The following is a 27,135-nucleotide window of genomic DNA, read 5'->3' as shown; positions in this document are numbered from 1 at the left end:
GGTTCAAATGAAAAGATGACACCACCTTTGGCAGAAATTGCGGACGAGTCCGCAATTCTGCCCTGTTCATATGGAAAACCAGATAGGGGCTTTTACATGACAAAGCCGCCAATTCTGACACACGCCTAGCCGAAGCTAAGGCCAACAGCATGACCACTTTCAACGTGAGATACTTTAGCTCCACAGTCTTAAGTGGCTCAAACCAGTGGGATTTCAGGAAACCCAACACCACGTTAAGATCCCAAGGTGCCACCGGTGGCACAAAAGGGGGCTGAATATGCAGCACTCCCTTAACAAACGTCTGAACCTCAGGCAGTGAAGCCAGTTCTTTTTGAAAGAAAATGGATAGGGCCGAAATCTGGACCTTTATGGACCCTAATTTTAGGCCCATAGTCACTCCTGACTGTAGGAAGTGCAGGAATCGACCCAGCTGGACTTCCTCTGTAGGGGCCTTCCTGGCCTCACACCAAGCAACATATTTTCGCCATATACGGTGGTAATGCTTTGCTGTCACGTCCTTCCTAGCCTTTATCAGCGTAGGAATAACTTCATCCGGAATGCCTTTTTCCGCTAGGATCCGGCGTTCAACCGCCATGCCGTCAAACGCAGCCGCGGTAAGTCTTGAAACAGACAGGGCCCTTGTTGCAACAGGTCCTGTCTGAGAGGCAGAGGCCATGGGTCCTCTGTGAGCAGTTCTTGCAGTTCCGGGTACCAAGTCCTTCTGGGCCAATCCGGAACAATGAGTATTGTTCTCACTCCTCTTTTTCTTACAATTCTCAGCACCTTTGGTATGAGAGGAAGAGGAGGAAACACATAGACCGACTGGAACACCCACGGTGTTACTAGTGCGTCCACAGCTATCGCCTGAGGGTCCCTTGACCTGGCGCAATACCTTTTTAGCTTTTTGTTGAGGCGGGACGCCATCATGTCCACCTGTGGCAGTTCCCATCGATTTGCAATCTGCGTGAAGACTTCCTGATGAAGTCCCCACTCTCCCGGGTGGAGGTCGTGCCTGCTGAGGAAGTCTGCTTCCCAGTTGTCCACTCCCGGAATGAACACTGCTGACAGTGCGCTTACGTGATTCTCCGCCCAGCTAAGAATTCTGGTGGCTTCTACCATCGCCACCCTGCTCCTTGTGCCGCCTTGGCGGTTTACATGAGCCACTGCGGTCTGACTGGATCAGAACCGGTTGGTCGCGAAGCAGGGTCTCCTCTTGACTTAGGGCGTTGTATATGGCCCTTAGTTCCAGGATATTGATGTGAAGGCAAGTCTCCTGCCTTGACCACAGCCCTTGGAAATTTCTTACCTGTGTGACTGCCCCCCACCCTCGGAGGCTTGCATCCGTGGTCACCAGGACCCAGTCCTGAATGCCGAATCTGCGACCTTCGAGAAGGTGAGCACTCTGCAGTCACCACAGGAGAGACACCCTGGCTCTGGGGGATAGGGTGATTAACCGATGCATCCGAAGATGTGATCCGGACCACTTGTCCAGTAAGTCCCTATGGACCCTGCCGAAGGGAATAGCCTCGAATGATGCCACCATCCTTCCCAGGACTCGAGTGCAGTGATGCACTGACACCTGTTTTGGTTTTAATAGATTCCTGACCAGTGTCACGAGCTTCTGAGCTCTCTCTACCGGGAGATAAACCCTTTTCTGGTCTGTGTCTAGGATCATGCCTAGGAGAGGCAGATGAGCTGTAAGAACCAACTGCGACTTTGGAATATATAGAATCCAGCCGTGTTGCCGTTTCACTTCCAGAATAAGTGATACGCTGTTCAGCAACTGCTCTCTTGATCTCGCTTTTATGAGGAGATCGTCCAAGTACGTGATAATAGTGACACCTTGCTTCCGCAGGAGCACCATCATTTCCGCCATTACCTTGGTGAATATTCTCAAGGCCGTGGAGAGACCAAACGGCAACGTCTGAAATTGGTAATGACCATCCCGTATCGCAATTCTGAGGTACGCCTGATGAGGTGGATAAATGGGGACATGAAGGTATGCATCCTTTATGTCCCGAGTCACCATAAAATCTCCCCCTTTCAGGCTTGCAATAACCGCTCTTAGCGATTCCATCTTGAACTTGAACCCTTTCAGGTATATGTTCAGGGATTTTAAATTCAATATGGGTCCGACCAAACCGTCTGGTTTCGGGACTACAACAAGGTCGAATAATAACCCCCTCCTTGTTGAAGGAGGGGAACCTTGACCACCACCTGTTGAAGATACAATTTATGAATTGCAGTTAACACTGTTTCCCTCTCGTGGGGGGAAGCCGGCAGGGCCGTCGGTGAGGGGGCATCTTCTCAAAGTCCAGCTTGTATCCCTGAGACATAATATCTATTTCCCAGGGATCTAACAGGGAGTGAACCCACTTGTGGCTGAACTGACGAAGGCGTGCCCCCACCGGGCCTAGCTCCGCCTTGCGGTGGATTTTTGTAGAGGCCGGGGAGGACTTCTGTTCCTGGGAACTAGCTGTGTTGTGCAGCTTCTTTCCTGTGCCCCCGCCTCTGGCAAGAAAGGACGCACCTCGGACTTTCTTGTTTCTTTATTCGAAAGGCTGCATTTGATAATGTCGTGCTTTCCTAGGCTGTGCAGGAATATAAGGCAAAATATCAGAATTACCAGCTATAGCTGTGTAGACCAGGTCCGAGAACCCTTCTCCACACAATCCTCAGCCTTCCACATGCCTCTTAAGTCGGCATCATCTGTCCATTGCATATTCTACAGGACACGTCAAGCAGAAATCGACATAGCTTTGACTCTAGGCCCCAGTATACTCATGTCTCTTTGGGCATGTTATATATATATATATATATATATATATATATATATATATATATATACACAGACTTGGAGATGCGGCACTCTGGTTCACTTAAGTGGCAATAACGGGTGTGGAGTCCCTTGTTTTAAATCAACGTTTCAATATTTTATTTATATTGTCATCAGGATACAGTATATATATATATATATATATATATATATATATATATATATATATATATATATATATAATAAGAATTTACTTACCGATAATTCTATTTCTCGGAGTCCGTAGTGGATGCTGGGGTTCCTGAAAGGACCATGGGGAATAGCGGCTCCGCAGGAGACAGGGCACAAAAAGTAAAGCTTTAGGATCAGGTGGTGTGCACTGGCTCCTCCCCCTATGACCCTCCTCCAAGCCTCAGTTAGGATACTGTGCCCGGACGAGCGTACACAATAAGGAAGGATTTTGAATCCCGGGTAAGACTCATACCAGCCACACCAATCACACTGTACAACCTGTGATCTGAACCCAGTTAACAGTATGATAACAGCGGAGCCTCTGAAAAGATGGCTCACAACAATAATAACCCGATTTTTGTAACTATGTACAAGTATTGCAGATAATCCGCACTTGGGATGGGCGCCCAGCATCCACTACGGACTCCGAGAAATAGAATTATCGGTAAGTAAATTCTTATTTTCTCTATCGTCCTAGTGGATGCTGGGGTTCCTGAAAGGACCATGGGGATAATACCAAAGCTCCCAAACGGGCGGGAGAGTGCGGATGACTCTGCAGCACCGAATGAGAGAACTCCAGGTCCTCCTTAGCCAGGGTATCAAATTTGTAGGATTTTACCAACGTGTTTGCCCCTGACTAAATAGCCGCTCGGCAAAGTTGTAAAGCCGAGACCCCTCGGGCAGCCGCCCAAGATAAGCCCACCTTCCTTGTGGAATGGGCATTTACATATTTTGGCTGTGGCAGGCCTGCGTCAGAATGTGCAAGCTGAATTGTATTACACATCCAACTAGCAATAGTCTGCTTAGAAGCAAGAGCACCCAGTTTGTTGGGTGCATACAGGATAACAGCAAGTCAGTTTTCCTGACTCCAGCCGTCCTGGAACCTATATTTACAGGGCCCTGACAACATCTAGCAACCTGGAGTCCTCCAAGTCCCTAGTAGGCGCAAGGCACCAAAATAAGCTGGTTCAGGTGAAACACTGACACCACCTTAGGGAGAGAACTGGGGACGAGTCCGCAGCTCTGCCCTGTCCAAATGGACAACCAGATATGGGCTTTTTTGAGAAAAAAACCACCAATCTGACACTCGCCTGGTCCAGGCCAGGGCCAAGAGCATGGTCACTTTTCATGTGAGATGCTTCAAATCCACAGATTTGACTGGTTTTAAACCAATGTGATTTGAGGAATCCCAGAACTACGTTGAGATCCCACAGTGCCACTGGAGGCACAAAAGGGGGTTGTATATGCAATACTCCCTTGACAAACTTCTGGACTTCAGGAACTGAAGCCACTTCTTTCTGGAAGAAAATCGACAGGGCCGAAATTTGAACCTTAATGGACCCCAATTTGAGGCCCATAGACACTCCTGTTTGCAGGAAATGCAGGAATCGACCGAGTTGAAATTTCTTCGTGGGGCCTTTCTGGCCTCACACCACGCAACATATTTTTGCCACATGTGATGATAATGTTGTGCGGTCACCTCCTTTCTGGCTTTGACCAGGGTAGGAATGACCTCTTCCGGAATGCCTTTTTCCCTTAGGATCCGGCGTTCCACCGCCATGCCGTCAAACGCAGCTGCGGTAAGTCTTGGAACAGACATGGTACTTGCTGAAACAAGTCCCTTCTTAGCGGCAGAGGCCATAAGTCCTCTGTGAGCATCTCTTGAAGTTCCGGGTACCAAGTCCTTCTTGGCCAATCCGGAGCCATGAGTATAGTTCTTACTCCTCTACGTCTTATAAGTCTCAGTACCTTAGGTATGAGAAGCAGAGGATGGAACACATACACCGACTGGTACATCCATGGTGTTACCAGAACGTCCACAGCTATTGCCTGAGGGTCTCTTAACCTGGCGCAATACCTGTCCCGTTTTTTGTTCAGACGGGACGCCATCATGTCCACCTTTGGTATTTCCCAACGGTTTACAATCATGTGGAAAACTTCCCGATGAAGTTTCCACTCTGCCGGGTGGAGGTCGTGCCTGCTGAGGAAGTCTGCTTCCCAGTTTCCATTCCCGGAATGAAACACTGCTGACAGTGCTATCACATGATTTTCCGCCCAGCGAAAAGTCCTTGCAGTTTTTGCCATTGCCCTCCTGCTTCTTGTGCCGCCCTGTCTATTTACGTGGGCGACTGCCGTGATGTTTTTCCCACTGGATCAATACCGGCTGACCTTGAAGCAGAGGTCTTGCTAAGCTTAGAGTATTATAAATTTACCCTTAGCTCCAGTATATTTATGTGGAGAAAAGTCTCCAGACTTGATCACACTCCCTGGAAATTTTTTCCTTGTGTGACTGCTCCCCAGCCTCTCGGGCTGGCCTCCGTGGTCACCAGCATCCAATCCTGAATGCCGAATCTGCGGCCCTCTAGAAGATGAGCACTCTGTAACCACCACAGGAGAGACACCCTTGTCCTTGGATATAGGGTTATCCGCTGATGCATCTGAAGATGCGATCCGGACCATTTGTCCAGCAGATCCCACTGAAAAATTCTTGCGTGAAATCTGCCGAATGGAATTGCTTCGTAGGAAGTCACCATCTTTACCAGGACCCTTGTGCAATGATGCACTGATTTTAGGAGGTTCCTGACTAGCTCGGATAACTCCCTGGCTTTCTCTTCCGGGAGAAACACCTTTTTCTGGACTGTGTCCAGAATCATCCCTAGGCACAGCAGACTTGTCGTCGGGATCAGCTGCGATTTTGGAATATTTAGAATCCACCCGTGCTGTTGTAGCAGTATCCGAGATAGTGCTACTCCGACCTCCAACTGTTCCCTGGACTTTGCCCTTATCAGGAGATCGTCCAAGTAAGGGATAATTAAGACGCCTTTTCTTCGAAGAAGAGTCATCATTTCGGCCATTACCTTGGTAAAGACCCGGGGTGCCGTGGACAATCCAAACGGCAGCGTCTGAAACTGATAGTGACAGTTCTGTACCACGAACCTGAGGTACCCTTAGTGAGAAGGGCAAATTTTGGACATGGAGGTAAGCATCCCTGATGTCTCGGGACACTATATAGTCCCCTTCTTCCTGGTTCGTTATCACTGCTCTGAGTGACTCCATCTTGATTTGAACCTTTGTAAGTGTTCAAATTTTTTTAGATTTAGAATAGGTCTCACCTAGCCTTCTGGCTTCAGTACCACAATATAATGTGGAATAATACCCCTTTTCTTGTTGTAGGAGGGGTAATTTGATTATCACCTGCTGGGAGTACAGCTTGTGAATTGTTTCCCATACTGCCTCCTTGTCGGAGGGAGACCTTGGTAAACCAGACTTCAGGAGCCTGCGAAGGGGAAACGTCTCGACATTCCAATCTGTACCCCTGGGATACTACATGTAGGATCCAGGGGTCCTGTATGGTCCCAGCGTCATGCTGAGAGCTTGGCAGAAGCGGTGGAACGCTTCTGTTCCTGGGAATGGGCTGCCTGCTGCAGTCTTCTTCCCTTTCCTCTATCCCTGGGCAGATATGACTCTTATAGGGACGAAAGGACTGAGGCTGAAAAGACGGTGTCTTTTTCTGCAGAGATGTGACTTAGGGTAAAAACGGTGGATTTTCCAGCAGTTGCCGTGGCCACCAGGTCCGATGGACCGACCCCAAATAACTCCTCTTCCTTTATACGGCAATACACCTTTGTGCCGTTTGGAATCTGCATCACCTGACCACTGTCGTGTCCATAAACATCTTCTGGCAGATATGGACATCGCACTTACTCTTGATGCCAGAGTGCAAATATCCCTCTGTGCATCTCGCATATATAGAAAATGCATCCTTTAAATGCTCTATAGTCAATAAAATACTGTCCCTGTCAAGGGTATCAATATTTTTAGTCAGGGAATCCGACCAAGCCACCCCAGCTCTGCACATCCAGGCTGAGGCGATCGCTGGTCGCAGTATAACACTAGTATGTGTGTATATACTTTTTATGATATTTTCCAGCCTCCTGTCAGCTGGCTCCTTGAGGACGGCCCTATCTATAGACGGTACCGCCACTTGTTTTGATAAGCGTGTGAGCGCCTTATCCACCCTAAGGGGTGTTTCCCAACGCGCCCTAACTTCTGGCGGGAAAGGGTATACCGCCCATAATTTTCTATCGGGGGGAACCCACGCATCATCACACACTTCATTTAATTTATCTGATTCAGGAAAAACTACGGTAGTTTTTTCACATCCCACATAATACCCTCTTTTGTGGTACTTGTAGTATCAGAAATATGTAACACCTCCTTCATTGCCCTTAACGTGTGGCCCTAATAAAGGAATACGTTTGTTTATTCACCGTCGACACTGGATTCAGTGTCCGTGTCTGTGTCGACCGACTAAAGTAAACGGGCGTTTTAAAACCCCTGACGGTGTTTCTGAGCCGTCTGGACCGGTACTAATTGTTTGTCGGCCGTCTCATGTCGTCAACCGACCTTGCAGCGTGTTGACATTATCACGTAATTCCCTAAATAAGCCATCCATTCCGGTGTCGACTCCCTAGAGAGTGACATCACCATTACAGGCAATTGCTCCGCCTCCTCACCAACATCGTCCTCATACATGTCGACACACACGTACCGACACACAGCACACACACAGGGAATGCTCTGATAGAGGACAGGACCCACTAGCCCTTTGGAGAGACAGAGGGAGAGTTTGCCAGCACACACCAAAAACGCTATAATTATATAGGGACAACCTTATATAAGTGTTTTCCCTTATAGCATCTTTTATATATTTCTAACGCCAAAATAGTGCCCCCCCTCTCTGTTTTAACCCTGTTTCTGTAGTGCAGTGCAGGGGAGAGCCTGGGAGCCTTCCCTCCAGCCTTTCTGTGAGGGAAAATGGCGCTGTGTGCTGAGGAGATAGGCCCCGCCCCTTTTTCGGCGGGCTCGTCTCCCGCTCTTTAATGGATTCTGGCAGGGGTTAAATATCTCCATATAGCCCCCGGAGGCTATATGTGAGGTATTTTTAGCCAAAAAAGGTTTTCATTTGCCTCCCAGGGCGCCCCCCTCCCAGCGCCCTGCACCCTCAGTGACTGCCGTGTGAAGTGTGCTGAGAGGAAATGGCGCACAGCTGCAGTGCTGTGCGCTACCTTAAGAAGACTGAGGAGTCTTCTGCCGCCGATTCTGGACCTCTTCTCGTTTCAGCATCTGCAAGGGGGCCGGCGGCGAGGCTCCGGTGACCATCCAGGCTGTACCTGTGATCGTCCCTCTGGAGCTAATGTCCAGTAGCCAAAGAAGCCAATCCATCCTGCACGCAGGTGAGTTCACTTCTTCTCCCCTAAGTCCCTCGTTGCAGTGATCCTGTTGCCAGCAGGACTCACTGTAAAATAAAAAACCTAAGCTAAACTTTTCTAAGCAGCTCTTTAGGAGAGCCACCTAGATTGCACCCTTCTCGGCCGGGCACAAAAATCTAACTGAGGCTTGGAGGAGGGTCATAGGGGGAGGAGCCAGTGCACACCACCTGATCCTAAAGCTTTACTTTTTGTGCCCTGTCTCCTGCGGAGCCGCTATTCCCCATGGTCCTTTCAGGAACCCCAGCATCCACTAGGACGATAGAGAAATATATATATATATATCTATCTATCACTGAAGACAGCATCTTTAATATATATATATATATATATATATCTCTCTCTATATATACATATATATATATATATATATATATCTATATGCATACTAGGGTCTCAATCTCTGCTGATAAGGTACCTGTCCACGCTGCCACAGCGCTATAAACCCATGCCGACACAATCGCCGGTCTGAGTCGTATACTAGAATGTGCACGCTATCTGCAGGATCCCTGAGAATAGCTAGTGCTACCTTCTGTGCAAACAGGACACCCTAGGGGAAGATTCCCAACACATCCTGGCCCTAGTGGGGAAAGGATACTGCCTGAGAATTTTTTGTGGGGAGCTGCAGTCTCTTGTCTGGAGATTCCCACTCTTTTTCCTCATGAGAGGAGGGAAATTTACCTCAGCTTTCTTCCCCTTAACATGTGTACCCTTGTGTCAGGGACAAATGAGTCATCAGTGATATGAAAATCATCTTTTATTACAATAATCATATATTGAATACCTTTCAGCCATCTTGGCTGTAACTTTGCATTATCGTAGTCGACACTGGAGTCAAACTCCGTGTCGATATCAGTGTTTATTATTTTGGATAGTGAGCATTGTGAGACTCTGAAGGTCTCTGTGACACAGGGACAGACATGGGTAGATTTCCTGTCTGTTCTCTAATCTTTTGTGCAATAAATTCACCTCAGCACTTACACATATCCAAACAGGTGTCGGCGCTGTCGACGGAGACACCCTCTCACACACATATTTGCTCTATCTCCTCCTTAGGGGAGCCTTTTACCTCAGACATGTCGACACACACGTACAGACACACCACACACACAGGGGATGCTCTATTTGAAGACAGTTCCCCCACAAGGCCCTTTGGAGAGACAGAGAGAGAGTATGCCAGCACACACCCCAGCGCTATATGACCCAGGAATCACACAGTAACTTAGTGTTTACCCAGTAGCTGCTGTATTATGATTAATGCGCCTAAATTTATGTGCCCCCCCTCTCTTTTTTACCCTTCTACCGTGATTCTGCAAGGGAGAGCCTGGGGAGCTTCCTCTCAGCGGAGCTGTGGAAGGAAAATGGTGCTGGTGAGTGCTGAGGAAGAAGGCCCCGCCCCCTCAGCGCGGGCTTCTCCCACGATTTTGTGTAAAATTAATGGCGGGGGCTCATGCATATAACAGTGTCCAACTGTATATATGCTGCTTTTGCCAGGAGGTACTTAATTGCTGCCCAGGGCGCCCCCCCCCTGCACCCTGCACCCTACAGTGACCGGAGTGTGTGGGTTAGTGTGGGAGCAATGGCGCACAGCTGCAGTGCTGTGCGCTACCTTATGTGAAGACAGGAGTCTTCTGCCGCCGATTTCGATGTCTTCTTGCTTCTGCCGGCTTCTGTCTTCTGGCTCTGCGAGGGGGACGGCGGCACGGCTCCGGGAACGGACGACCAAGGTTAAGATCCTGTGTTCGAACCCTCTGGAGCTAATGGTGTCCAGTAGCCTAAGAAGTGCAACCTAGCCGCAGTTAGTAGGTTTGCTTCTCTCCCCTCAGTCCCTCGTAGCAGAGAGTCTGTTGCCAGCAGAAGCTCTCTGAAAATAAAAAACCTAACTTAAATACTTTCTTATTAGCAAGCTCAGGAGAGCCTACTAAAAGCACCCAGCTCTGGCCGGGCACAGATTCTAACTGAGGTCTGGAGGAGGGGCATAGAGGGAGGAGCCAGTACACACCAGTAGTACTAAATCTTTCTTAGAGTGCCCAGTCTCCTGCGGAGCCCGTCTATTCCCCATGGTCCTTACGGAGTCCCCAGCATCCACTAGGACGTTAGAGAAATGAATTTTACAGTGACATAATGTCACTGCTGGAGAATAATTTCTTTTCATATGTAAATCTAATAGTTAAACCTCATATATAAACAGTGTCGGACTCGGGCATGAAGGGCCCACCGAGGGAATGCAGTGGTAGGGGCCCATATTTAACGGTGTAGCCAGTCTCCAGAGGGGGTGTGGCCAGCTGCTATAGAGGTTTGGCTAACCATTAGGGAGTGCATTGCCTGGGACGCTTGATAAATATATACAGTAAATACTGCTAGTGCATGCATAATAATGTACACTATAGTCTTCTGCAGTATAAGTAAATATATGTATAATTCAAGTGCACAGTCTGGAACCTGATCCCTAGAGGAGGAGGAGGTGGGGCCCACCGGGGCTTTCCCATGTACTCCTGTGGACCAGTCTGACCCTGGATATAGATATTATATATAGATGTACTTAACATAGGTTTGCATTATGTATGGGAAGATTATGCGTAAACCACGCTGGTTGCTCACCTGGAATTCTGATTTGGCTTCAAAGAATTCTTTGAGAAGAACCAACATATCAGCAGCAACAGTATTAACATCCTTGGCAAACGCTCCAGGAGCTGTGGTGTAGCTGTATCCAGTCCCCACAGGATTGTCCACAAAAAGCAGACTAGCGGCTTGGATCTGTAGGACACAATAGGAGATAAGAGAACTCAGGAACAACACTGAGGCAGACCACGCACAAAGTAGGTTTCTCAAAGCTTGGGGTTGTAGAACAGAATTATAATTCCCGTGTTGAGCTGGAACATTCACAACATAAAGTATCCTATTAATAAGAGGTGCCAAAAAAGAAATGTTTACACATTAATATTCTAAATCAATGAACAGTTTAAATAAAAAAATAATAAAAAGAATTCTAAATCAATGAAAATTTAAAAATTGGTATCCCAGTTATCAGTTACCTTTACATCACTGTTCTAGAACAAGGCCTACAGCACCTCCCTTTATGTATTACCACACGGCCACGGTCATATGGAGCAGTGGCCCTAATGTCTTCTAGGAGGCTGCCTGACATTTTATCTTGCAGATGAACTGTAGTACTGAAGTATTAATAAGCTACATACCCAGCTGGATTCTCTATGAGTCAGTTTAGTGGTGAGGGGACCAATTTCTTCAAAGTTACCAAACCCACAACTAGAACCTCCAGGTCCACCCTGGAAAAACAAATTAGACAATTAAAAAATTACAGGTGGCTAAAAAGAGGATTTTGGCAATTACCGATAAATTCATTTTTCTGAATCCTCTAGGGGACACTGGAGCATTCTTAGACAGTAGGGGTGTGAAGCCTGCAACTAGAGGTGTGGCACAATCTAAAATTAGCATTGTCTGCACAGCCGGCTCCTCCCCCTTCACATCCCTCCTCCCCATACTTGCCTACCTGACCCTCTCCATGAGGGAGAAAATGCTCTGTTCCTGGACTTTCCTGGTAATGTATGATTGCCATCACCTGTGGTGAAACACCTTTCTTATCAATTAACTAGCTCACCACAGGTGACGGCAATCATACATTACCAGGAAAGTCCAGGAACAGAGCATTTTCTCCCTCATGGAGAGGGTCAGGTAGGCAAGTATGCTCCTCCCTCAGTTTGGAAAATTTGACTGAGAGAATAGGACAAGATACTATAGCACATGGCGAGGAACCGAACCGTACAACATATCAAACAGCATCCAAGAACCTCTTAACCGAAAAACGAACACCGTTTGTACGAACTGTTAGAACAAGAACTCAGAACACAGCAGGTTGACAGCACCGAGGCGGGCGTCCAGTGTCCCCTAGAGGATTCAGAGAAATGGATTTTTCGGTAAGTACCAAAATCCTCTTTTCTCTTTCATCCACTAGGGGACAGTGGAGCATTCTTAGACAGTAGGGGACGTCCCAAAGTTATGCCCCAGGGAGGGAGTGCTGTAGGTGGCCTGCAAAACGGAACGACCGAACTTAAAATCTTCGGACGCAAAGGTATCAAACTTGTAAAATTTCGCGAACATGTGGGCTGAGGACCACATCGCCGCTCTGCAAAGCTGAGTAGTGGAGACACCTCTGGCAGCCGCCCAGGAGGCACCCACCGATCGGGTTGTATGAGCACCCGTATGAACCGGAATCTGTCTGCCACAGGAAACATAAACCTGCTGAATGGCAAGTCTAATCCATCGAGACAGAGACTGCTTAGAAGCCGGTCAACCCTTCTTTGGCCCATCATAAAGAACAAACAAATGGTCCGACTTCCTGAAGGATGACGTAACTTGTACGTACACCCGTAAAGCTCGGACAACATCCAAGGATACGTCTACATCTGCGAGACCCTGGAAAGATGGGACCACAATTGGCTGGTTTACGTGAAACCCCGAAACAACCTTAGGAAGGAAATCCGCTCTTATACGGAGTTCTGCCCGATCCTCATGAAAAATCAAAAAAGGACTCTTACACGATAAGGCTCCCAACTCAGAAACCCGCCTAGCCGAAGCCAAGGCCAGCAATAACGTTACCTTCCAAGAGAGATATTTCAGGTCTGTTCTCGCTAACGGCTCAAAGAGTGGCGATTTTAAAAATTTCAACACCAAATTTAAATCCCAAGACGCAGTGGGAGGACGAAAAGGGGGCTGTATCCTCAGAACCCCCTGTAAAAAGGTTTGAACCTCTGGCAAGGATGCCAACCGTTGTTGAAACAGGATGGAGAGAGCCGAAACCCGAACCTTCAGAGAGCCCAGCTGCAGACCTAACTCTAGGCCGGCCTGAAGAAAAAGTAAAAGTCTGGATAAGTGGAAGGTCGTCGAATTCTACCCACGTTCCTGACACCAATCCATGTACTTCTTCCAAATTCTGTAGTAATGCATGGCTGTGACCAGCTTCCTAGCGGCAATCATCGTAGGAATGGCCGTACTAGGTATCCCTCTGCTTCTTAAGATCCGTGTCTCAATAGCCACGCCGTTAAACGCAGCCTGTTCAGGTCTGGGTGGTGAAACGGTCCCTGAGATAGCAGGTCCTCTCTCTGAGGTAACCACCAAGGATTGTCCGCTAATAACCCTCGTTGGTTCTGAGTACCAACTCCTGCGGGGCCAATCTGGTGTGATTAGAATCGCCCACACTCGTTCTCGTTTCAACCTCTTCAGAACCCTGGGTATGAGTGGGAACGGTGGAAAAATGTAAACCTTCTTGTAACACCAAGGAAGTGTTAATGCGTCCACTCCTTTTGGTGCTGGATCCCTTGTCCTGGACACATATCTGAGCAGCTGGTGGTTTTGCCGAGACGCCATTAGGTCGACTTGAGGTAGACCCCCATCTCCTCACCACCATGTTGAAAATCCGTGGATGCAGGCACCACTCTCCTGGATGCATGTCCTGGCGACTGAGATAATCTGCTTCCCAGTTCTCCACACAGGGAATGAACACTGCCGAGAGGATGATGTGTCGCCTTTCCGCCCACAACCAGATCTTTGTGGCTTCTTTTAATGCCATCCTGCTCTTTGTACCTCCTTGACGGTTTATGTAAGCAGTCGTTGTGACATTGTCCGACTGTATCCTTACGTATTGACCCATGACCAGGTCTTCGGCTAGGAGAAGCGCATTGTAAACTGCTCTTAGTTCGAGAATCTTTATGGGTAATCTGCTCTCCTGTAACGTCCATCATCCCAGAAACTGACGGTCCTCTAAAACCGCACCCCAACCTCTGAGACTGGCGTCCATTGTCAAGATCCTCCAATCCCAAATGCTGAATCTCTTTCCTGCTGCAAGATTTTTGTGTAACGACCACCAAATCAAGGAGACTCGCACCTGCGGTTGAAGTCAGATTCTCCGATGAAGAAGCCAGTGCGAGCCTGCTCCCTGAGCAATGAGGTTCATCTGGAATGGTCGGGAATGAAGTCTGCCGTACTGGAGAGCTTCGAATGACGCCACCATTTTCCCGAGAAGTTGCACACAGAGGTGCAGAGACACCGTCAGTGTCCTTAGTACCTGAGCCACTAACTGCTGTATGACCTGGATCTTGGATTCCGGCAGGAAAATTCTCAATTACACCGTGTCCAGGATGAGACCGAGGAACTGAATCCGTTAAGTTGGAATGAGGTTGGATTTCTGGAAGTTCACAATCCACCCATGTTGAATGAGAAATCGGTGAGATGTCTGAGCATCCTTTATCAGCTTCTCTGGAGAGGATCGTCTAGATAAGGTATTATCGTGACTCCTAATAGCCTCAAGCCTGCAACCATGATTGCCATGATCTTCGTGAAGATCCTCGGAGCTGATGATAGACCGAATGGTAGGGCTCTGAATTGGTAATGATCCTTCACCAGTCCAAACCTTAGGTAAGCTTGGTGGGGAGACCAAACAGGGATATGCAGGTATGCATCCTTTATGTCCATGGACACCATGAACTCGCCCTGTTCCAATCCTGCAATGACCGACTGGATTGATTCCATTTTTAATTTGTAGATCTTTAGAAACTGGTTTAAAACTTTTAAATTGAGTATTGGCCTGACCGTCCCGTCTGGCTTTGGCACGACAAAAAGACTGGAATAGAAACCCGTACCTCCCTGAGAGGCGGGAACTGGAGTAATGACCTCTGACCGTAGTAATTTTTGAATTGCTGTCAGTAGTGCTTTTGCCTTCTGAGGGCACCGAGGCAAACCCGTTGTAAAAAACTGACTGTGAGAGGTCTGTTGAAAATCCAGTTTGTACCCCTGGGAGATTTTGTCGTTTATCCAAAGATCTGGTGAGGTGTTGGTCCAGATGTCCCGAAAACCTTCCAGACGTGCGCCCACCAAGGGGGATTCCAGGTGGGCCGGGAGATCGTCATGCCACGGTCTTGTCAGCAGGTTTATCCTGCTTTCTGGTTGCTGCCTGTGAGCGGCCTCTACCTCTGCCTCCACGTACTTGTGTACCAAAACCTCTTCCTCTGGCTCGAAAGCACTGCGATCTAAATGAATTAAACACCGGTCCCGAATAATCTCTCCTAACCTGCGGAGCGGCTCTCGTACAAGGAGTAGGCAGAAAGGTGGATTTCCCTGCTGTAGCCTGCGAAATCCACTTGTCCAACTCTGAACCGAAAAGCATCTCACCCCCGAAAGGGGATGGCTTCTACCGCCTTCTTGGTGTCAGAGTCGCCTTGCCATTCTCTGAGCCATAAAATCCGTCTAGCCGAAATGGCCGATGCAGAGATACGCGATGCTATTCTGGTAAGATCCTTAGAGGCTTGACACGTATGAAGCCGATTCCCGAATGTGTTCTGCCAATTGGGTAATTTATTCCAAGCTATTTTCCTCCTCAATAGCCTGTACAATACGTCCAAACCATGCTCCCATGGCCTTGTTGACCCAAGCACATACGATCGCAGGTCTCTGTGCTGCACCTGCTGCTACGAAAATTGACTTTAAAGCTCTGTCAACCTTACGATCGGAAGCATCCTTTAAAGTCGTTACATTAGGTATTGGTAAGATTGTCTTCTTCGACAACCTCCCTAGGGAAGCATCCACTACTGGTGGAGTCTCCCACTTATCAATTACACCCTTAGGTAGGGGATAAGTCGCTTGAAACCTCTTCGGAAATTGAAAGCGTTTGTCCGGCTGTTTCCAAGCCTCCTCCGAGATTGGAGGGATTTAGGAATGGGAAACACTGCTGAACGCGGCTTTTGGGATTCGAATAAATAGAATTCTTCTGGCTCCTTTACGTCTTCTGCCTTAAAGTTTAGGATCTCCTTTACCGCTTCAATTAAAGACTCAATACCCGAGATTGCCGTGTCCTTCTTCTGGAAAATAGGCGTCTAGGGTAGATTCAATTAACTCACCTTCCTCTGTATCAATGAGAAGACCCTCTTCCTCCTCTGATTCCGGTATAATAGGAAGAGGTCTTTTAACTGCCTTGCGCACATTCGTGTCTGCATGTGCGGGTGGCGTTAACTTGATGAGAAATTCCTCCATTGTCTTAGAGAATCCCGCAGCCCATTCCGATTGCTGCTTGCGTGATTCTGCCATCTCCTTGGAGAGTCTATTTGCAAGATTGTCTTCCCATGACCTTGTCGGAGCACTGCTCCCAGGTGGGGCGTCCTTGTCAAAGCAGGAGTCGCACAACCCGGAGCTGCCAACCCGCGTGCTTTTCTTGTTACATTTCGTACAAACATAACACGTCTTGGAAGTCTTGGTTGGTGCTTTAGATATGTTATTTAAACCCCTTACCAGGGTATGACGCAGCTCTTTCACCCTTTAAACTAGGAAGAGAAAGACTGAGAGATGACGGAAGTGAAGGTATCTGATCCGGCTGGACAAACTTTTCCTTTCTATATGTAGAAAGGGCAGAGGGCAAAAATAAATAATTAAATAAATAAAATAAAAAATTAACACCAGCCGGTTTGCAACCCTCACAGACCCAATTGTAAATCAGTTACGATGGTAGGGTTGTCCACGTGCTTCCCAGTATTTTCTTCAGGATCTTTGTATAGAATTCCCTTGAAAATATAAATAATAATGGTAGAATTATTGGGGGTAATTCCAAGTTGATCGCAGCAGGAATTTTTTTAGCAGTTGGTCATAACCATGGGGGTAATTCCAAGTTGATCGCAGCAGGACATTTTTTAGCAGTTGGGCAAAACCATGTGCAGTGCAGGGGTGGGGGGGGGGGGGGCAGATATAACATTTGCAGAGAGAATTAAATTTGGGTGGGTTACTTTCTTTCTGCGCAGGGTAAATACTGGCTGCTTTATTTTTACACTGCAATTTAGATTGCAGATTGAACTCACCACACCCAAATCTATCTCTCTCTGCACATGTTATATCTGCCCCCCCTGCAGTGCACATGTTTTTGCCCAACTGCTAAAAAATTATGTTCAGGAGATCCTCATCATCTTTCAAAATATATGTTTTTACCAGCAGAGGGAGCTATTGCTACACTAAACATGCCTTTTGTGTCTATACGAGGGGGAGGGCTTATACCTTCCCCTTAGAATGGCGCCAGTCATAGAAAATTAAAATGGCAGACATTAAAACTTTTCTGCCACTGCATGTACGTAATTTACTAGCCAGTGCTTTCTACTGCTACTTATGTACATATTACGGGGAGGCGCGCTGATAAGCCTACCTTCTGAGCATCCCTTTCCCCTCACGCGGCTGAAAGTTCACCTCAGCCCGCGGTAACAAATCCAGTACTAGCCAGCGCTTTCTCTGGCGCGCGCTCCGGGACTGCTGCTCAGTGAGTCCCATAGCAGCGCCAAACCGAGTCTCTCTCCTGCGGCTGAAAAATCATTCCTGTCACCCGGTGTGCGCGCTACGGGACCGCTCTCACTAAGTCCCGTAGCGGCGCTTGTCAGCAGTGTGTGTGGACTGTTCCCCCCGGCGCGCCCTTCAGCCCCGCGCTAAATCCTAGTGACCGCTAGTTGTGGCGACCTCATGTTAAAAGACATTAAGCTAACGGGGTAAATAATGAAAATAAACAAACCTAACATGTCTCTCGTTGTAAAAACCAGTACTCACTCTGCCCTTGGTCAGTAGAGGATCTCTCTGTTGAGAGATACAGGTCCCTTTATAAAAGGGATCTTTGTCTCTCCAATATAATTTAGCCTTGTCTCCCTTTACAGTAGGTTGACGCGGCTACAGTATCGATTCAGTTTAGTCAGGAGCTCAGAGCACCATGTGCTGTACCTCCAGCACAATTTGGGATGTGACGGGGGAGGAGCCGGCTGTGCAGACAATGCTAATTTTAGATTGGGCCACACCTCCGGTTGCAAGCTTCACACCCCTACTGTCTAAGATTGCTCCAGTGTCCCCTAGTGGATGAAAGAGAAACAATGTCAAAATAAATTAGGGTAGAAAACAAAAAGCATAAGGAAAAAGACAGTAAGAAGACAGGTAGGCGTGCCATCAGAGTGTCAAGTGGTGTCTGTAGAGCAATAAGGAGGAGTGGATGCCAGCAGAGAGAAAATAAGGAGGAGTCAGCAGCAGGATAAGGAGGATGAGGACTGGCAGAAGAGATGACAAAGTGAAGAAAAACAGGAGGCTTAGTACTGGTGTTAACTATGACAAGTAAAAGGACAACTGATAGAGCTGTTTGTAGGCAATAACTGAAAGAGTATGTAATGGATAGAACAAGGTGAATTTGTAGAAATGTCTGTAAGCAATAAGTAGGAGGAGGAAGATTGGTAGTGGTATCTGTAGCAGATGAAGAGGATGATTGGTAGTGGCATCTGTTGAAGATAAGAAGGACGTGCATTGATAGTGGTGTCTGTCGGTGATAAGGAGGTGGATTGGTAGTGGTTTATGTTGGCGATAAAGAAGAGGTGGACTGGTAGTGGTGTAGTGTTCATTCTAGCACCCTGCATCTAATCAGTGAGGAGGGCATATTTTAATTTTGAAGGGCAAAAAATTGAACGGCTGCTGTAGCAAAGCGATACATCATGTATAATATTTTGCCCATTAAAATAAGAATTTACTTACCGATAATTCTATTTCTCGGAGTCCGTAGTGGATGCTGGGGTTCCTGAAAGGACCATGGGGAATAGCGGCTCCGCAGGAGACAGGGCACAAAAAAGTAAAGCTTTACTAGGTCAGGTGGTGTGCACTGGCTCCTCCCCCTATGACCCTCCTCCAGACTCCAGTTAGGTACTGTGCCCGGACGAGCATACACAATAAGGGAGGCATTTTGAATCCCGGGTAAGACTCATACCAGCCACACCAATCACACCGTACAACTTGTGATCTAAACCCAGTTAACAGTATGACAACAGAAAGGGCCTCTTAAAGATGGCTCCTTAACAATAACCCGAATTAGTTAACAATAACTATGTACAAGTATTGCAGATAATCCGCACTTGGGATGGGCGCCCAGCATCCACTACGGACTCCGAGAAATAGAATTATCGGTAAGTAAATTCTTATTTTCTCTATCGTCCTAAGTGGATGCTGGGGTTCCTGAAAGGACCATGGGGATTATACCAAAGCTCCCAAACGGGCGGGAGAGTGCGGATGACTCTGCAGCACCGAATGAGAGAACTCCAGGTCCTCCTTTGCCAGGGTATCAAATTTGTAAAATTTTACAAACGTGTTCTCCCCCGACCACGTAGCTGCTCGGCAGAGTTGTAATGCCGAGACCCCTCGGGCAGCCGCCCAAGATGAGCCCACCTTCCTTGTGGAGTGGGCTTTTACAGTTTTAGGCTGTGGCAGGCCTGCCACAGAATGTGCAAGTTGAATTGTGTTACAAATCCAACGAGCAATCGACTGCTTAGAAGCAGGTGCGCCCAACTTGTTGGGTGCATACAATATAAACAGCGAGTCAGATTTTCTGACTCCAGCCGTCCTTGCAATGTATATTTTTAAGGCTCTGACAACGTCCAACAACTTGGAGTCCTCCAAGTCGCTAGTGGCCGCAGGCACCACAATAGGTTGGTTCAGATGAAATGCTGATACCACTTTAGGGAGAAAATGCGGACGAGTCCGCAGTTCTGCCCTATCCGAATGGAAGATTAGATAAGGACTTTTATAAGATAAAGCCGCCAATTCAGATACTCTCCTGGCAGAGGCCAGGGCTAGTAACATAGTCACTTTCAATGTGAGATATTTCAAATCCACCTTTTTCAATGGTTCAAACCAATGGGATTTGAGGAAATCTAAAACTACATTTAGATCCCACGGTGCCACCGGAGGCACCACAGGAGGCTGTATATGCAGTACTCCCTTGACAAAAGTCTGGACCTCAGGGACAGAGGCCAATTCTTTTTGGAAGAATATTGACAGGGCCGAAATTTGAACCTTAATGGATCCCAATTTGAGACCCATAGATAATCCTGATTGCAGGAAATGTAGGAAACGACCCAGTTGGAATTCCTCCGTCGGAACCCTCCGATCCTCGCACCACGCTACATATTTTCGCCAAATGCGGTGATAATGTTTCACGGTGACTTCCTTCCGTGCCTTAATCAAGGTAGGAATGACTTCTTCTGGAATGCCTTTCCCTTTTAGGATCTGGCGTTCAACCGCCATGCCGTCAAACGCAGCCGCGGTAAGTCTTGAAAAAGACAGGGACCCTGCTGTAGCAGGTCCCTTCTCAGAGGTAGAGGCCACGGTTCGTCCGTGAGCATCTCTTGAAGTTCCGGATACCAAGTCCTTCTCGGCCAATCCGGAACCACTAGTATTGTTCTTACTCTTCTTTGCCGTATGATCTTCAATACCTTTGGTATGAGCGGCAGAGGAGGAAACACATACACTGACTGGTACACCCAAGGAGTTACCAGTGCGTCCACAGCTATTGCCTGTGGATCTCTTGACCTGGCGCAATATTTGTCCAGTTTCTTGTTGAGGCGAGACGCCATCATGTCTACAATTGGTCTTTCCCAACGGTCTATTAACATGTTGAAGACTTCTGGATGTAGACCCCACTCTCCCGGATGAAGATCGTGTCTGCTGAGGAAGTCTGCTTCCCAGTTGTCCACGCCCGGGATGAACACTGCTGACAGTGCTATCACGTGATTCTCCGCCCAGCGAAGAATCTTGGCAGCTTCTGCCATTGCACTCCTGCTTCTTGTGCCGCCCTGCCTGTTTACATGGGCGACCGCCGTGATGTTGTCCGACTGAATCAACACCGGCTTTCCTTGCAGGAGAAGTTCCGCCTGGCTTAGAGCATTGTAGATTGCTCTTAGTTCCAGAATGTTTATGTGAAGAGACTTTTCCAGACTCGTCCATACTCCCTGGAAGTTTCTTCCTTGTGTGACTGCTCCCCAGCCTCTCAGGCTGGCGTCCGTGGTCACCAGGATCCAATCCTGAATGCCGAATCTGCGGCCTTCTAATAGGTGAGCCTTCTGCAACCACCACCGAAGTGACACCCTTGTCTTTGGTGACAGGGTTATTCGCAGGTGCATCTGCAGATGCGACCCTGACCATTTGTCCAACAGATCCCTTTGGAATATTCTTGCATGGAATCTGCCGAATGGAATTGCTTCGTAAGAAGCCACCATTTTTCCCAGGACTCTTGTGCATTGATGTACTGACACTTTTCCTGGTTTTAGGAGGTTCCTGACCAGATCGGATAACTCCTTGGCTTTTTCCTCTGGAAGGAAAACCTTTTTCTGAACCGTGTCCAGAATCATTCCTAGGAACAGCAGACGAGTTGTCGGGATTAAATGGGATTTTGGAATATTCAGAATCCACCCGTGTTGTCTTAGCACCTCTTGAGATAGTGCTAAAGCTGTCTCCAGCTGTTCTCTGGACCTTGCCCTTATTAGGAGATCGTCCAAGTATGGGATAACTAATACGCCTTTTCTTCGAAGAAGAATCATCATCTCGGCCATTACCTTGGTAAAGACCCGAGGCGCCGTGGACAATCCGAACGGCAGCGTCTGAAACTGATAGTGACAGTTTTGAACAATGAACCTGAGGTACCCCTGGTGTGCGGGGTAAATCGGAACGTGTAGATACGCATCCTTGATGTCCAAGGATACCATAAAGTCCCCTTCTTCCAGGTTCGCTATCACTGCTCTGAGTGACTCCATCTTGAACTTGAACTTTTTTATGTAGAGGTTCAAGGACTTCAGATTTAGAATAGGCCTTACCGAGCCATCCGGCTTCGGTACCACAAATAGAGTGGAATAATACCCCTTTCCTTGTTGTAATAGGGGTACTTTGACTATCACCTGCTGAGCGTACAGCTTGTGAATGGCTTCCAACACCCTCTCCCTTTCGGAAGAGACGGTTGGTAAGGCAGACTTCAGGAAACGATGAGGAGGATCCGTCTCTAATTCCAACCTGTACCCCTGAGATATTATCTGCAGGATCCAGGGGTCTACCTGCGAGTGAGCCCACTGCGCGCTGTAATTTTTGAGACGGCCCCCCACTGTCCCCGAGTCCGCTTGAGAGGCCCCAGCGTCATGCTGAGGTTTTTGCAGGAGCCGGGGAGGGCTTCTGTTCCTGGGAAGGAGCTGCCTGTTGGTGTCTCTTCCCTCTTCCTCTGCCTCGTGGCAGGTACGACAAGCCCTTTGCTCTCTTATTTTTGTAGGAGCGAAAAGGCTGCGGTTGAAAGGTCGGTGCCTTTCTCTGTTGGGGAGTGACTTGAGGTAAAAAAGTGGATTTCCCGGCAGTAGCCGTGGCCACCAAGTCTGATAGACCAACTCCAAATAACTCCTTCCCTTTATACGGCAAAACCTCCATGTGACGTTTTGAATCCGCATCGCCTGTCCACTGTCGTGTCCATAAGGCTCTTCTGGCTGAAATGGACATAGCACTCATCCGAGATGCCAGTGTGCAAATATCCCTCTGTGCATCACGCATATAGATAAATGCATCCTTTATTTGTTCTAACGACAGTAAAACATTGTCCCTATCTAGGGTATCAATATTTTCAATCAGGGATTCTGACCAAACTACTCCAGCACTGCACATCCAGGCAGTTGCTATAGCTGGTCGTAGTATAACACCTGCATGTGTGTATATATTCTTTTGAATAACTTCCATCTTTCTATCTGATGGATCCTTAAGTGCGGCCGTCTCAGGAGAGGGTAACGCCACTTGTTTGGATAAGCGTGTGAGCGCCTTGTCCACCTTAGGGGGTGTTTTCCAGCGCGCCCTAACCTCTGGCGGGAAAGGGTATAATGCCAATAACTTTTTTGAAATTATCAACTTTTTATCAGGAGCAACCCACGCTTCATCACACACGTCATTTAATTCTTCTGATTCAGGAAAAACTGTTTGTAGTTTTTTCACACCATACATAATACCCTGTTTTACGGTATCTGTAGTATCAGCTAAATGTAACGTCTCCTTCATTGCCAAAATCATATAACGTGTGGGCCTACTGGAAAATACGTTTGAATTTCTACCGTCGTCACTGGAATCAGTGCCCGTGTCTGGGTCTGTGTCGACCGACTGAGGCAAAGGGCGTTTTACAGCCCCTGACGGTGTTTGAGGCGCCTGGACAGGCATTAATTGATTGTCCGGCCGCCTCATGTCCTCAACTGACTGTTTAAGGGAAGATAAACCATCACGTAATTCCACAAATAAAGGCATCCATTCTGGTGTCGACCCCCTGGGGGGTGACATCTGCATATTTGGCAATTGCTCCGCCTCCACACCAATATCGTCCTCATACATGTCGACACCACGTACCGACACACACCGCAAACTCACAGGGAATGCTCTAATGAAGACAGGACCCACTAGCCCTTTTGGGGAGACAGAGGGAGAGTCTGCCAGCACACACCACAAAGCGCTATATATACAAGGGATATCCTTATATTAAGTGCTCCCTTATAGCTGCTTTAATATATATATATATATAGCCATTAATGTGCCCCCCCTCTCTGTTTTACCCTGTTTCTGTAGTGCAGTGCAGGGGAGAGACCTGGGAGCCGTTCTGACCAGCGGAGCTGTGACAGAAAATGGCGCCGTGTGCTGAGGAGATAGGCCCCGCCCCTTTTTCGGCGGGTTCTTCTCCCGCTATTTTTCCAGTCAGGCAGGGGTTAAATATCTCCATATAGCCCCTATGGGCTATATGTGAGGTATTTTTAGCCTTGTATAAGGTTTATATTTGCCTCTCAGAGCGCCCCCCCCCAGCGCTCTGCACCCTCAGTGACTGCCCAGTGAAGTGTGCTGAGAGGAAAATGGCGCACAGCTGCAGTGCTGTGCGCTACCTTATGAAGACTGAGGAGTCTTCAGCCGCCGGTTTCCGGACCTCTTCACGCTTCAGCATCTGCAAGGGGGTCGGCGGCGCGGCTCCGGGACCGGACTCCACGGCTGGGCCTGTGTTCGATCCCTCTGGAGCTAATGGTGTCCAGTAGCCAAGCAGCAAATCCACTCTGCATGCAGGTGAGTTTACTACTTTCCCCCTAAGTCCCACGTTGCAGTGATCCTGTTGCCAGCAGGACTCACTGTAAAGAAAAAAACCTAAACTAAACTTTCTCTAAGCAGCTCTTTAGGAGAGCCACCTAGATTGCACCCTTCTCGTTCGGGCACAAAATCTAACTGGAGTCTGGAGGAGGGTCATAGGGGGAGGAGCCAGTGCACACCACCTGACCTAGTAAAGCTTTACTTTTTTGTGCCCTGTCTCCTGCGGAGCCGCTATTCCCCATGGTCCTTTCAGGAACCCCAGCATCCACTTAGGACGATAGAGAAATTTAAAATATGCCCTCTTCACTGATTAGATGCAGGTGCTAGAATGAACACTAGTGGTGTCTGTTGGCAATAGATGGATTGGTAGTGGTATCTGTTGGAGAAAAGGAGGATGGATTGGTAGTTGTGTCTGTTGGTGATATGAAGGAAGTGAATTGGTAGTGGTGTCTGTTGCCAATGAATAAGAGGTGGATTGGTAGCGGTGTTTGTTGTAGATATGAAGGAGATGGATTGGTAGTGGTGTCTGTTGGCAATAAAGAGGTGGACTGGTAGTGGCGTCTGTTGGCGATATGAAGGAAGTGGCTTGGTAGTGATGGATCTTGACTATATGAAGGAGGTATGTGGATAGTGATGTCTCTTAGCGATAAGAAGAAGGAGGTGGACTGGTAGTGGTGTCTGTTGGTGATTAAGAAGAGGTAGATTGGTAGTGGTGTTTGTTGGTGATAAGTAGGTGTACTGGTAGTGGTGTATTTGGGCAGTATGAAGGAGGTGGATTGGTAGTAGTGGCTGCTGGCAATAACGAAGAGGTGGATTGGTAGTGGTATCTGGTGGCGATAAGAATAGGGTGGACTGGTAGTGGTGTCTGTTGGCAATATGAAGGAGGTGTATTGGTACTGGTAGCTCGTGGCAATATGGAAGTGGATTGGTAGCTCTTGGCAATACGAAAGAGGTGGATTGGTAATGGTGTCTGCTGGCATTATGAAGGCGGTGGATTGGTAGTGGTGGCTCTTGGCAATATAAAAGAGGTGAATTGGAAATGGTGTCTGCTGGCAATATGAAAGAGGTGGATTGGTAATGGTGTCTTCTGGCATTATGAAGGAGGTGGATTGGTAGTGGGAGCTCTTGGCAATATAAAAGAGGTGGATTGGTAATGGTGTCTGCTGGCAATATGAAAGAGGTGGATTGGTAGCGGTGGCTCCTTGTGACATGAAGGCGGTGGATTGGTAGCAGTGTCTATTAGTGATAATGAGGTGGATTGGTTGTGGTGTCTCTTGGCGACATGAAGGAGATGGATTAGTATTGGTTGTCTATAGGAGAGGAGGATGATTAGTAGAGGTGAGAGGCAACAAGAAGGAAGATGGACAGATGTGAACAGAGTGATAAGAATTAAGACTGATCAAGTATTTGTGAGAAGAACAGATACAGGTATAAACTTAAATAGGTGTAGCATCAATCAGATCAAGAGGTATTAATCTGTATTCAGTAGTGCACCAAACCATTATAAGCCTGCGATGCCTTCATACCTGAAGCCACAAAACCAGCGGCACCTCTGTATAGTTTTTGGTGGGATGATCGGCATAGTAGAGCCACCAGAACATAAAAGCATCGCTCCTTACTTTCACATAGTTCCAGTCTTCCTTTGCCTCTGGCTTATTTATTACCCAACCTAATACATAAAAGCAGACCATTGATAGAATTATTAAGAAGTAGCATTTAAGCAATACTAATAATGGGCCAGTACCAACAAGCAAAATAAATTCTTACATTTACACGAAACTGTAAAACAGACTTCCTCATCCTGTACCTGTAATAATTACCGGAAAGAAGCAGTCATGTTACCTGCTAATCATACTAATTTCTTGCATGTAAATTAGAGGATAGTAGAGAGGAAAAACAAGGGGTCTATTTACCAAGCCTTGGATGGAGATAAAGTGGACAGCTCCTAACTACCATGTCATAGGCTGAGTTTGAAAAATGACAGGGGCTGGTTGGTTGGGACTTTGGGGGTAATTCAGACCTGATCGCTGCTGTGCGTTTGCGCACAGCAGGTGATCAGACACAAACTGCGCGTACATGCACCGCAATGCGCAGGCGCGTCACACGGGTACAAAGCGGATCGCCACTCAGCGATGGGTGTGCGAAGGATCCATTGATAGGAAGAGGGTGTTTATGGGTGTCAACTGGGCGTCAGAGAGTGTTTGGAAAAACGCAGGCGTGTCCATGCGTTTGCAGGGAGGGATCCTGACGTCAATTCCAGTCCCGAACAGGCTGATGTGATCGCAGCAGCTGAGTAAGTCCTGGGCTGTGCAGAGACTGCACAAAATCTGTTTGTACAGCTCTGCTACACATGCGTTCGCACACTTGCACAGCTAAAATACACTCCCCCTGTAGGCGGTGACTATCTGATCGCAGCAGTGCAAAAATTGCCTGCTAGCGATCAGGTCTGAATTACCCCCTTTATCTCCATCCAAGGCTTAGTAAATAGACCCCGGAATTCTAATACATTCAAGTGGACTGTGCACTACAAGGCACTGGATCAGTGACACTGAGTGGAGTAATATTACCCCGACCTGGGAACAAAATGGAAACAGGTGATCATTTACAGAATATAACGAAGTGCTTATTTGGTGAGGAACATTGTGCCATCCTCCTAGTTAATAAAAAAAAAAATACCACATAGATCGAGGACAGGAATAGAATGAAGGGAGCCATAAGGGTGTGTACACACGGTGAGATTTTTTCTTCAGATTCTGACTATATAGTCAAAATCGGAAGAAAAGTTAGTGCAGATCGCAAGGTGACAGCGGTCCCGCGCGGTCGGCATTGAAAGAAAAGATAGACTGTGCAGGCAAGTCAATTTTGACTATCTCTATAGAAGAGATAGTCAAAATTGACACTTAGCCAAAATCGCACATAGCTAGTATCGCAAGC

General features: G+C 47.7%; 1 protein-coding gene across 1 annotated transcript in view; it reads right to left on the bottom strand.

The window, feature by feature from the left end:
• SCPEP1 (serine carboxypeptidase 1) overlaps positions 1–27,135 on the bottom strand; it is a 69,909-nt gene that overhangs the window by 41,739 nt on the left and 1,035 nt on the right. Inside the window, exons 2-4 of the mRNA XM_063960857.1 lie at positions 25,728–25,870; positions 11,475–11,564; positions 10,879–11,034 (exon numbers count right to left, since the gene is read on the bottom strand). Coding sequence (XP_063816927.1) covers positions 10,879–11,034; positions 11,475–11,564; positions 25,728–25,870 — 389 coding nt within the window. The remainder of the gene's footprint in view (positions 1–10,878; positions 11,035–11,474; positions 11,565–25,727; positions 25,871–27,135) is intronic.

The sequence above is a fragment of the Pseudophryne corroboree genome, chromosome 3 (genome assembly GCF_028390025.1).
Source record: "Pseudophryne corroboree isolate aPseCor3 chromosome 3, aPseCor3.hap2, whole genome shotgun sequence".
NCBI lineage: Eukaryota > Metazoa > Chordata > Amphibia > Anura > Myobatrachidae > Pseudophryne > Pseudophryne corroboree.
This window is presented reverse-complemented; position numbering and strand designations above follow the sequence as displayed.